The sequence below is a fragment of the Diuraphis noxia genome, unplaced genomic scaffold (assembly GCF_037042655.1).
Source record: "Diuraphis noxia isolate RWA-SAM2 unplaced genomic scaffold, SU_Dnox_SAM2 contig0003, whole genome shotgun sequence".
NCBI classification, from domain to species: domain Eukaryota; kingdom Metazoa; phylum Arthropoda; class Insecta; order Hemiptera; family Aphididae; genus Diuraphis; species Diuraphis noxia.
The window spans coordinates 64,977,618-64,990,475 of NW_028301713.1; the positions used below are offsets into that span (position 1 = coordinate 64,977,618).

The 12,858-nt window shown below is 32.8% G+C and overlaps 1 protein-coding gene across 20 annotated transcripts in view; it reads right to left on the minus strand.

The window, feature by feature from the left end:
• Positions 1–12,858, minus strand: part of shot (dystonin-like protein short stop) — a 76,919-nt gene that overhangs the window by 12,167 nt on the left and 51,894 nt on the right. For 16 of the 20 annotated variants that reach the window (XM_089224795.1, XM_089224793.1, XM_089224784.1 and 13 more), the window contains 15 exons: positions 12,375–12,521; positions 11,286–12,310; positions 6,870–10,608; positions 6,461–6,787; positions 5,547–6,192; positions 3,938–5,460; positions 3,725–3,879; positions 3,594–3,605; positions 2,677–3,502; positions 2,368–2,591; positions 1,767–2,307; positions 1,490–1,687; positions 1,117–1,410; positions 755–1,038; positions 464–517 (listed from right to left, as the gene is read on the minus strand). In XM_089224795.1, coding sequence (XP_089080921.1) covers positions 464–517; positions 755–1,038; positions 1,117–1,410; positions 1,490–1,687; positions 1,767–2,307; positions 2,368–2,591; positions 2,677–3,502; positions 3,594–3,605; positions 3,725–3,879; positions 3,938–5,460; positions 5,547–6,192; positions 6,461–6,787; positions 6,870–10,608; positions 11,286–12,310; positions 12,375–12,521 — 9,995 coding nt within the window. The remainder of the gene's footprint in view (positions 1–463; positions 518–754; positions 1,039–1,116; positions 1,411–1,489; positions 1,688–1,766; positions 2,308–2,367; positions 2,592–2,676; positions 3,503–3,593; positions 3,606–3,724; positions 3,880–3,937; positions 5,461–5,546; positions 6,193–6,460; positions 6,788–6,869; positions 10,609–11,285; positions 12,311–12,374; positions 12,522–12,858) is intronic. The other 4 variants (XM_089224782.1, XM_089224786.1, XM_089224800.1 and 1 more) reach the window with 2 other exon arrangements.

Consider the following 12,858-nt stretch of genomic DNA (forward strand, 5'->3'; position numbering starts at 1 on the left):
TTAGATTGTTCTTAAATTATATAGCTTTTCTGAACTCTAAATGTGATTATAGAATACTATGTGTTCACACATAATAAGGACTTTTAAAGTAGTAAAGTATTAATTTATTTCTTATGATTGTTTTTATGGTAAAAGAGTGATCTTGATAGATGCTCGTGAGATTTAGGGGAATCACATTTTTCTTATAAGTGGTCATTTTATATGTAGATATTTGCCTACCTATCTCTATTCATATATGATATTTATATATTTTTTTAATGGTTTTATTATCATGAGATAAAATAAAATTTTTCAACTCATAAGAAATTTAAAAATTGAATTCCCAACAGTGGTATATAATATTCAGTAATATGATTAAGTTGATAACTAATTTCAAAAATATAGTAACAACATTTTAACCACCCACTTTAAGTATCAATAAAATTACTTAAATATGTATGTGCATTGTGCATTTTATACCAACCTTTGTCTACGTTGATCACTTAGATCATGCGAACTGCCAGCCAAGTCCTCGCGGCTGAAAATGTGCAAAAGTGCAATCTTATAAATATTAAGCGTGCAATATTGTGTCAATTATTTATATAAAGCAAACATACAATGAAAATATTTCTATAACACAATAAGCTCTAAGTAAACATTCATGCAATTGAAAATAAACCATAAATAAAGTTTAAATATGGTTGGTTTTTAATTTTTTTAAATTAAAAAAATTTTATATTTAAAATTCACAAAATCAAATTCTAATATAGCAAACCTGATAGCAGAAATTTTCTTAGCAGATGGTTTTCTTCCTACTGGAGCAGCGGGTTGTTTAACTTTGCATACAGTATCAACTTCAGTTTGTCTTTTAGAAGTGCTCTCCATGAATTCACGATGTTCTTCAATTAGTTTTTCAACCACTTCTACACTATCAGGCAGAGGTTCAGATTCAAGATCCAACAATCTATTTTCTAATCTAGTCAACCAGGAGAATAACTCTTCTAGTAATGAGTCCAAGTCCTGAAGAGACTGTAGGTGTTCGACTAGCCTTTGCTCACGCTGCAAATCCAAATTATTAATTAACAACAGTAAAAACAGTTATTAGCTAGGCTGGTTTTAATAAGGATGTTATTTTACCTGTTTAGCCCAAGTCCATACTTCTTCCCATCTAGACTGAATTATGGTTATCCAGTGCTTGATTACACCAACTGCGTCTGGATGTGCCTTTTCTAAAATTCTTTGTGCTAAAGTAACAGTAGAATCTTTTTCATGTTCTTTATCAGACATTTCTTCAATGAACTTCCTATGCTCATTCAACTGGTTTCTCGTTTCTTGTTCATTATCTGGCAATGGTCCAATGAACCTTAATTTCATCTCTGCATCAGATAACCATTCTAACAGTAAATGTACAGATTTGTGTAGCTGTTCAGCCTAAAGAAAATATAAATAAAAATTATCAATCTATAATTTGTTTTAATAATTTAATATTTCTAATATGTATTTTTATTACTTGTCTTAAAGCATCTTCGAGTCGTTCAGTTCTTTTTTCGCATAGTTGACTAGTGCGATTCCACAGGCCTTCTAAATCATCCAATTGATTTTGAATCACAGCACGATCAGCATTATTGGCCTTGGACATTAGATCTTTACCAGTCTGTCGTACAGTTTTCATTTGTTCGTAACGCTTAGATAAAGTATCTTCAAACGCCTAATGAAAAATATTTACATAAGTAATATACACTTAACTGGATGTAATGTTGTCCATAGCACTCAATTGAATTATTTACCTTATGCTGTTCAACTAAAGCCATAACTGTATCCAAGTCTCCGTGCACTGGTCCATCATCTGTTAATCTTTTCTCAGTTTTACGTAACCATTCCAAAAGAGCTTCCATAGCATCTTTAAACTGTCCACAGTACAACAAAGCTTCTTCCAACTTTCTCTGTCTATCAACAGATTTAGTGCATACCAAATTCCACTTTTCTTTTAATTCATTGATCATTTTGTTTAAGGGCTGTTCATCACTCTTGGGAGCTTTTTCTTTCAACGCTTTACCCATTCTCATAGTAGAGTCATATGTTGCTTGTTTTCCACTTAATGCTCGTTGAACATCTCTGTGTTTAGCCAAACGTTGTTTAATACGCTCTGGATCATTACCAACACTAGCATCTTGGGTTAACTCATCAAGGTTCTTCTCTGCAGTTACCAACCAATCCATTAGACTTGACCATGCTTCATTGAACTCACGGGCTTCTTTATAACCATGATCAAGTGCACGTGTTCTTTCAGCACTTTTAGACACAACGCGTTCAAAGCGATGTTGTACACTAAAAATACAAACGATAATTAAAAAATATATATAATTAAATGAATAATATTAATTTTACCTAATTAATAAGTTTTTGATGAGAATGACATCTTGTTTCTGTGAAAAGTACTTTAGATGAGTTCCTTTCTTGTCCAAATGAAGCATTATCTCCCGATGGGAGCTTACATCTTTTTGGAAAGTCTTATGGTCTTCAATTTGTGTCAAAATGGTGGCCAGAATACGAGAAACTGGTTTCAAGTTAGATAATGTTTTCTCAGCATCAGTAAGCCAATCAACAAATGCCTGATAATTATTATACAAATAATATTCATAAAATAATATATTCTACATGTCATTAATAAAAATAGTATATATTTATCAAACATACCTGTAAAGCATTATGGAATTCGGTAGCTTCTTTAAGTGCAATTTCCAATTTGATTTTTTTATCATTAGCTCTGGCAGTTACACTATCCCATCGCTGTTTTAGGGTCTTCAAGTTTTGCTGCAGATTTCCAGAATTTGGTGATTTTTTCAAATATTCCTGTCCTTGAGCCAAAACTGTTTCCACTTTTGGTCTGTTAGATTCTAGTTCATCATATACTTCCATGAAACGTTCTAATTGTTCACTAGCTGTTTCAGGTAAGCCACCAACTGGTTTTGATGTAGCTATCACACCATCAACTTCACCTAGCCATGATAACAGGTCTTGTATTTCTACAGCAAACCTTTGGGCTTCTTGTAGAGCATCTTCCAATTCTAATTGCCGATCAGCCGCCTTTTGTAATAAGTCCCTCCAGCTTTTGTTCAGAACATTAAGTTTATCTTGAGTGGAATTGGCTTCAGCAGATCCTTTTCCATTTTCAATCAATTGCCGACCAGCATCGTTCAGAGTGTCAACACTTGATTGATGGGCATGAATGTCATTGACTAATACTTTGAGCTTAGCAAGTTCAACTTCTAATAACTGAGAATCACCAGCAACAGGTTTCAAATCTTTGTCTAATGTTTTATTAGTACCATCAATCCAAGCAAGAAGTTCTGCCAATGCATGATGGAATTGGCCTAATTGTAAAAGGCTATTTTCTAATTGACGCTGTCGTTCTACAATACCCTTCAAAAGATTTTCCCATCTACGGTTAACTTCAGTTAATGGTTGCTTGAGAGCAGCTGCCTGCTCAACTGTAGTTCTTTCTGTTAGTTCTTGAGCTTGCCTATTATTATAAAAAAAAAATTAATGTGTATTTCATTATTTGGAACTAACATTTAAGTACTTTTATCCAAATAAATTTATATAACTATTACCTAGTGACACTCCTATAAAATAAAATTCATTGTAAGCCATATAAAAACATAAAAAGTCATTATACACACCAATCAACTGAGTACAGATGAATAATGGTCACTATTTATTAATATCATATGACTGCAATTACCTGTTTAAAGCTTCTACTTTAACCATTTGAGGATCAATATCAGACTTAAAGTTCTTAAGTTCACCAATTTGGTTTTTAACAACTTTGATGTCTGTTCCTAATGGACCTAAATTGGCAAATCTGCGTTCTGCTCCATCCAAAAATTTGAGCAAATCCTAAAAATAATTTATATTAAATATAGTTCACATTAAAAATTATATTTATTATTTATACTTGTAAAGTTTCGTGGAATTCCATAGCTTTTTCCATAGCTTGTATCAAATTTTCTTCACGTTTAGCAAACAATGCAGTAACAGTTTCCCAAGCATTATCTAAGTCTTCAATATGTTTCTTAACTTCGGGCTTGTCAGGATCACCACAAACTTTCATCAGTTGTTTACCACTTGCACGACATTGATCTACTTCAGGTTTTGTCTGATCAATTTCTGCTTTAATTTCTCTTAAAGCAGCCTTTTGTTGTTTTAATATAGCTGGTTCTACAGCTGGTGCATCTTGCGAGTGTAATGAATCTTGCAAATTTTTTAGTTTTCCCATCACATTCTGTAACTCTTCCCAGAATCTTTCAGCCAGTATGAGGGCTTCTTCAAGACTGCGCCCACGATCATTAGTCGCCTCTTGGACTTCATTCCATAAACTGTTCAAACGATCTAATTTACGTTTAATGTCTTTAACTGCAGGATCCGAGGAATTTGGAGCCTTATTAATAACATCATTAGCTGCTCTTTTCACTGCTTGGAATGCATCGGCACGCTTATGTAAATCTTCAATAACAGCATCGTTTTCATCTTGTTGGTCATGAATTTTGGGAGGATGAGCAGATATAGGTTCAGCACCAGATACTTGTTCGGCAGTATTTTGTAATGCTCTTAACATACCTTCCAATTTATCACTGAATTGACTGGTTTCTTGTAATGCTTTTTCCAGAGCTTGTTGTCTTTGTCTAAGTTCAGATCTTAGCGCTGCATATCTAGAATTGTCACTATCCATAATATATTGGATTTTCATTCCCTCGTCTTCGTTACATAATCTAATTAAAGCCTCACCAGTCTTATTAAGTTTATCCACAAGTGGTTTATGTTCGGCAATAGACTGCACAAACATTTCATTTTTATCTTGTTGCTGTGCAATAAGTTCTGGTCTTAAAGCAGGCATAGCTAACATTGATACTTGTCTCTCCATATCATCTAACCAACCAGATAAATCAAAATGCGATTCTTGGAAATGTTGAGCAAGAGGTAGTGCTTGTTCAAGTATACTCAAACGTTCGGCACTTAATGATGATACATGTTCCATAACTTCACGGAGGTCTTCCATTTTTTCACGCATGAGGCTTGTGTCATTGCTTTGCGTAACTTCTCGTAAAACTTTCTTAGCCATAGACAATACATCTCTACCACGTCCTTTTTGACTTGATATATCATCATTGAGAGCCTTATGTTCTTTAAGTTGTACACGAATAATATCCACTTCGCTACTTGGAGGTTCTGCATCTCTTAATTGGTTATCTACTTCACGGAACCAATCTAACAAGTCATCCATGTCACCAATGACTTCAAGAGATCGTTGTTTAGACAAATGAATACGTTCTGCTTTTCTTTGAATTTGTTCAGCAATAGCATCAAATCTTCGATTATCTCTAGTAACAAGTCCTTCAATTGTTGAAGCACCTTCACCAGGAGACATTTGACATAATTGTGGTCCTATTTGATTAATGTTTTCTAAAACTGGACGGAATTCTGAAAAATTAAAAAATGTGTTATTATTAGAATTTTTTTAATATCATTAAAAAAAAACTAAAATGTAATGCAGTATTTCTATCTACCTTGAATGTCAAGTTCTAAATTATGTATGTCTTCTTCTTTGGGTTCTGCGGTTTGTAATTGTGATTCGGCTGATAACATCCAATCACCCAAACGTTTATGAGCATTATGGAATTGCTGTACAAGTGGCAACATGCTTTCGGCATTCTTTAATAAATCAGTACCAGCAGTAACCAAGTCATTGTAACGTCTCTGCAATACATCTAACTTATCTTTTAATTGAATGGCTTCATCACTGGTTATATGTTTAATAAGCTCCATGCCAGCATCCACGGTTCCATCAACATCTGATTGGTGGTTTGATATTTCTTCACACAGATCAGCAATATCCTCCATTTGTTCAACTAGTTTGTCTGTATGCACGGGTAAAACTTTGTATTTGCCTAAACGTTTCTCCATGCCTTCCATCCATGCTTGCAAATCTTGATAAGTTAATACCAGATGTCTTAAACCAGCACGAGAGTCTTGTAATAGTTGTCCCACTTTATCTGAAGTATTTACAAGTGTAGCATAACGGTCAGCTGTTTCTTGGATACGATCCGCTACGCCAGATGCTTCATCTTCACCAACCAAAGCCATTAATGTACTAGCTACTTCAGTAAGATCATGGAACTCAGGATTTTTAGATAGAATTTCATTGTGCAATTTCTAAAATAATATAAATATGGGCCAATTAATGAAAGAAAATTGTAAAAAATATTCAAATAAAAAAAAGTTTTCATTATAAACCATGATAAATCGATAAAATCAAGTCATAAAAATATAAATTAGTGATTTGATATAAAAACAAAAGAGCATACATAACATAGGTACTTTAAACCAACACATGATATATAAAACACATAATATAATATACAATAGTAATATAGCATTTATTATATGACTATTAATAAAATGGAAATTTAATTTTACTTACACTATGTTCTTTAATCCTCTGTTGTATTTTTTCTTCATCTGTAGGAATTAGTTCCATGTCCTTAATTTTTTTCTCGCTTTTATCCAACCATTCCAAGAGAGGTGTTATTTTTTCTAAGAACTCTTTAGCCACAACCATAGCCTTTTGCAAATCATCCATACGTTTTGTAGCACCACGATCCAAATTATCAAAACGCTGTGATAACTCCTTCAATTGTATTTCGATTTCCTTACGTTCTCTAGGATCAACATTAGCAGCAACTTCATTACCCATATCAAATATTGATGACAATGAATTTTGACGGTCAGCTAACATTTTCTTAAGGAACTGAAAATATTTTAATTTAAGTTAAATATATTATTTATCAATAACAACAAAATAACAACATAATAAATTTAGATTTATTTACCTTTTGTTCTTGTAATTGTGCTTTTACCACCTTATAATCAGCTGATGGTGGTTTTTGATTAGATACTAACTCTTCTGTATCGGCTAACCACTTAGCAAATCCATCTAAAGCATCTTGGAATTTGCCAGATTGTAAAAGTCCATAGTCTAGTCGTCTGTCCCTCTCATTTAATTTTTCTTTGAGGGCATTCCACTTATCATTCATTTTTTCTAAATCTTTTTCTAAAATACCAGTGTTTACACCTCTGGCAGCAGACTGTATTAATCTTTGACCTACACCATTAACTTCATTAACAGACAAAATGAGTGGCTCAATGGTGTTCTTTCTGAAAGAACCAAATTCTTGTTGTTGGAATTTAATTGCCTCCACTTCAGATCCAATTGGTTTTAAGCTTTTAAATTCATCAGTTGCATGTTCTATGTCTTGAACAACATTATCATGCTTATTTTTAAAAGCTTGTAGTCTGTCTAAGATATTTTCAAGATCAGTTTGTCTATTTGATGCTCGTTCGTCAAGTTTGTTTAATAAACGTGTCAGTGATTCAGCTTGATCACGCATAGAAGTAGAGTCTTCCAAACTTTGACCTAGTTCAAGCATAACTGTAACATCATCTCCAGCCCTTGCAATTTTTTTAATAAATTTGTCTACTTCATCTAATTGGCCAGTAACAGTTTTAATATCCCGACCTGGTGGTTTCAATGAGTCAAATTCAGCTTCTAAATCATTCAAGTTCTTACCCAAAGCTTTGACTTTATCTGCGTATTGTGCCAATGCATTTGAAGCTGAAAGTAATTGTGAACACCGATCATCCAGTTTACCTTCTAAATCGTCTAATCTATCCATGAGATTGTCAACATCATCTTGTAATTTTAATGAGTCACCAACACCCATTTGAACAGCTTCTGAAGCCAAGTCACCAGCTGTTTGCCTTAAACCTACCAACGGATTTCTTAATTTTTTAGCATCTTCCCGCAATGCTTTGATTCTCTCTAACAGCTTTGGATCACGTGCTGCACCTCCAACGGAATCGTGAGAATTAAGTTTATCCTCACAACGCTGTAATGCGTGTTCAGAATCTCTAAGGTTGTCAGAAAATTCAGATAACTTTCTTGAAATGTCTTCTAACCATTGTGTTTTTTCCATTAATTCATTATTCAATTTATCCCATCTAGTTTTAATGGTAGACAGTTCTTGTTTTACAAGTTCTTTATCCACATCACAAGAAGAAAGGAATGTTTCTCCAAGGTTTTTAACATTCTCAAACTCACCAGAGTGTTTCCAAACTTCATTTCTAAAAGCAGACAATTCTCTCAATTGTTTATCCACATCTTTTTTACTAAAGCTGTTTGGGCGAATAAGTTCTAATTTATTTTCGGCTTGAGCCAACCATGGAGTAAAAGATTCTTGGGCTCTATAATATTTTCTACAGTGTTCCATGCATGTTTGAAGTCTGTTATGGCGGTCTACAGCTTCTTTGCGCAGCTTGTCCCAATTTTGTTGTATTTTGTCTAAATCACGTTGCAAATTACGAGATTCATTACGTTGCCCAGTTCGAGATAGCATATCACGACCTTTATTCAAAAGCATAATTACTTCATGTTCCTTGTGTAATACTTCTTTGTATATTGGCTCATACTGGGAAACTTGTTGTTGTAATATATCTTTATCAGCAGATATTAATAGACGTTCTGTAAGACTACCCAATTGATCAGACAGCCAACCAAGTGTCAAAGCACAGGTAGCTTCAAACTGTCTACCATCCTTCAATGATCCTTCAATTTCAGCTTTTTTATTGTCCAATTTCTTTTGCAAGTTATTATATTGACGATTAATAGCAGCTAATTTTGCTTGAATGTCTGCTTTACAAGCTGGGTCATCAAGTACATTACACAAATGATTTCCAGCATCTTCTAAATCAGCTAATAAAGGTCTTTGACCTTCTAATTGTCTTTCTAAGTTTTGTATTTTTCTAAGCCTCTCTTCTGGTTCTTTATCATATGAAATGTCATCTAATTGATCAGAGATATTTTGTAATGCTTCAGTCAAACGTGCTAGACCTGCATCAAATTCTCGGGTAGAATCTGCTGCTGCGCCAAGATTAGATGCTCTATCTTCCAATTTTCCAAGTAAATCTGACCATTTTTGTAAAATTGCTTTTAATTTATTAGAAAATCGTTGAGCATCCGGAGAATTTGGATCTGGCAGTCTATTAAGTATGCTTTCACCAACAGATGTTAAATGTGTAAGTTGAGGTTGCTGAGTTCTAAACTCTTCTCTCAACACTTGAATTTGCTGAACTTGACTTTGTACTATTCTAGAATCTGATGATATTGGACCTAAGACATTTAACATACGCTCTTTGGATCCTAACCAATTAGAAAGGTTGTCATGTGAGTCATGGAAATCTTTCAAATCTTCAAGAAGTTGAATGCGATTCTTACATATATCATTTAAGTTCTTCCAACGGCTCGTAACATTCTGGATGTCATCATGTAATCTATCAGCTCCTAGAGAAGTTGGTTTCTTTTTTAATAGATCATTTACACCAGATTTAGTACTATCTAATAAAGATTGTTTTTCATACATTTCTTCAAGTACAGCTCTAACTTGTTTTGCTGCTTTATCAGAATCTTCTTTAGTCAAAGGAATACTCTCCTTGGGTAATGATTTTTGTGTTCTATCTAAAAATTGATTTAATATTTTCATATTTTCAATCAATTTCCTTACATCATCTTTAATAGTATCCAATTCAGTTTGTCTGTCTGATATTTTCACACCTAACAAGTTATATCTGTTATTGATTTCGTTCAATTCTTGTAGCACTGGGCTGTCATCTAAGCCATCTTCAATTCTGTTGTATGTAAAACTAACGACAGAACTTCTTGGAGAATCCCTAGAAGTTTTTCTTAAGGAGTCCAAAGAATATCGTTTAGTAGGAGATACTGAACTACGTCTTCTCATAGAATTGGTAAGGCTAGAATCATAAAATGTAGATCCGACGTCATTAAGTCTGTCAATAGTAATACTGTAATCACGATGATCCTTAGAAATTGGTTTCAGTTCATCAATTTGATTTTTAATAATATTCAAATCTACAGCCACACTTTCTAATTGATTAACTCTTTTCTCAGTGTTATTCAACCAAATTAATACTTGATCTCTTAATTTTTCATACGCTTGAAGTTGTTCCACTTTAGCTTTAGATAATCTCTGCTTTTCTTCTAATAGTTGATTCAAATTTTTCCATTGGTTTTCTAATCCTTTAACACGATCACGTACAGGAGGAGTGTCAGTAACATCCTTATTGTTAATGAGAGTTTTTCCATCACGTATTGTTTGATCTAATGCTTGTCGTTGAGAGTCTCTTTGAGCAATTAAATCATCCAACTTGTTTTCAGGTAAATCGTTGAAATTATCTAATGCATTTGCCAACCATTGTTCAAGCATTGCTGCTTGGCTATTAAAAGACGACAATGTTTGGTTGATGTCATTTAATAGTTCTCCTCGTTTAGCAGTCCTATCTAAAAGCTTTTCGAAACGAGTCATAACATCTTTTAACTTGACCTCGATTTTTTTGGCAAGTCTAGGATTGCTTGAGTTAATCATTAACTCTTGTGTAGAATGTGCGACACTGTCAACGCTTGCTCTATGCGTATCAATATCTGACTGCAGTAATCTGTATTCTCGGATTTGTTCAGACAGACGATCGGTATGTAAGCTTACTGGTCTTGTTATATTCCTAAAACAGTTTTATTTTATTATGGCATAACTTTACCAAAAAATTTTAAATATTTATAAAAACTTGGATAATTATTAAAAACCAAAAACATTCTTATTGTGAAAACAATTATGTTTTTTATTACAAAAATAATAATAATAAAGTACTATCAATAATTGCATGTAACTAGAGAACTGCATAATTAAAAATGCGTTCTCAATTTAGATTAAATATTTAAAAGATGAGTAAACTCGTGAGTTATAGCTTAAGAGGACACGCTACCCATGCATGCGTTGATTCAGTACTGCAAATTTGTTTTACTAGTTTAAATTGCATACTATTTTGATATAAAAACAAATCAACCAATAATCAAAATTTTAGGTAAGAACATTAACTGTTTTATTAACAGCGATTTTTTCAATATTTTAATTTTCAAGCCAAATATGGGTAAGTAAAATATCACAAATTAAAAATACTCATATCTTGCTTGAAAATTAAAAAATTCAATAACAGCTGATGCTTAAGCGCAAATAATACTCTTACCAAAGAGATAGTATATTTATTAACATCTATATTTAAATAAAACTAACACTATACTATTCAAATTAGTGAAATTGACATTAAGTCATACGTTTATATGATGGAGACAATAAATAAATGGTAACGTTCTATTAAATAATATATAAGAAAAAACTTACTTTAATGTGGCTTCAGCATCGTTTAACCAATGAAGTAATGAATCTAAAGCATCTTGTACACCATGTGATTGAACTAATGCAGTGTCTAATTGTGATAGTCGGTCAGCTAAACCATTGCATAAAGATCTGTATTTATCTTCCAACTCATTAACTGGGCCTTGAATGGCCTCAATTTCTTTGATACCACTTTGGCCTTCAAGCGACCTAATTAAACCATCTGCAGCTTGTTTGACATTTTCAATAAGCCTAGCTTGTCCCAAAAATTCATTATTCAAAGTTTTTGTTCGATTGAATTGATCTTCAAGAGCATTTGGATCGGCACCAATTGGTTCATTGATAAGTTTTATAGCTCTCGGTTCAGCATCTCGAAGCCAAGCCTTAACAGCATTCAAGGCATCTTTATATTCTCTCTGTTTAGAGTTAAGACCACTTAATTTATCAGACAAGGCATTAGCTCGAGTTAATAAATCTCTATAATTATTAGTGACATTGATAACTGTATTTTTAACTACACTGTCTTGTGATGATACTGGTTCAATATGATGAAGTCTAGATGGTAAACCAGTTCTAAAATCATTTAAACAGGTTAGATATTCTTTAGACTCGTCAATGAACTTTTGTGCTGCCATTGTGATAAAGCGGAGATCTGCTTGGTGTGCAATGACATCAGATACAAACTCCCTTGTGGATTCAGTTGACGATGTATCAGCAAGTCTATTTATATTAGCTAACGCACGTTCTTTCTCATCAAGAGTGCGCTGAGCTCTATCCATCCATGTCGTAAATGTGGTAAGTTCAGAATTAAACTTGGATAACTCATCTTTAGCAGAAACCAAGCGACGAAGCAGTTTACCAGTACGTTCATTTGCATGGTCATACCGAGATTTCAGCGATTTGCCTTTCTTCTCAACATTATTTATTTCTTCTCTAGACAAATATTCACTGCCTGTGGCAATTATATGACGTACTTGATCCAAACATGTTGTAATAGGACGTAATTGTGAATCAATTTCTTCTTTAATCAGCTAAAAAATATTTATACATAGTATTATATTAAATATATAGAGCAAAAATTTAAAATATCCATACTTTTAAAATGTTTATTTGATTTCGTAGTTGATCCAAACCTTCTTGAGCTATATCTTGATTTGCAATTCTGTCTTCAATTTCTCCAATCCAGTTTAAGTATTCTGACAGTGTGTCATCGCACAGTTTGTACTTTTCTGCCATGGCTTGCTATAAAATAAATTGAAATAGATGTTATGAAAACAATACTAAGAGCCACAACAGCAAAAATTAAAAAAAAAAAATTAGTGCATTTATAAATTCAGCATATTGAATATTATTTTTAATGCATACAAATTAAAAGCTGATTATATCTAAAAACGAATTTTAGTTTTAGTTTTAGGTTGTTGTTGTTTTCATTTGTAAATTGGTTAAAATAAGCCTTTACAAAAAAAAAAAAAAAAACATCAAAATATTTGTTATAATAAAATCAAAAAAATAATTTTGTTAGGCAAATTATACAGGCAAAAAATAACTGGTATAGCTTTAAAAAATAATCTGGTAGTCC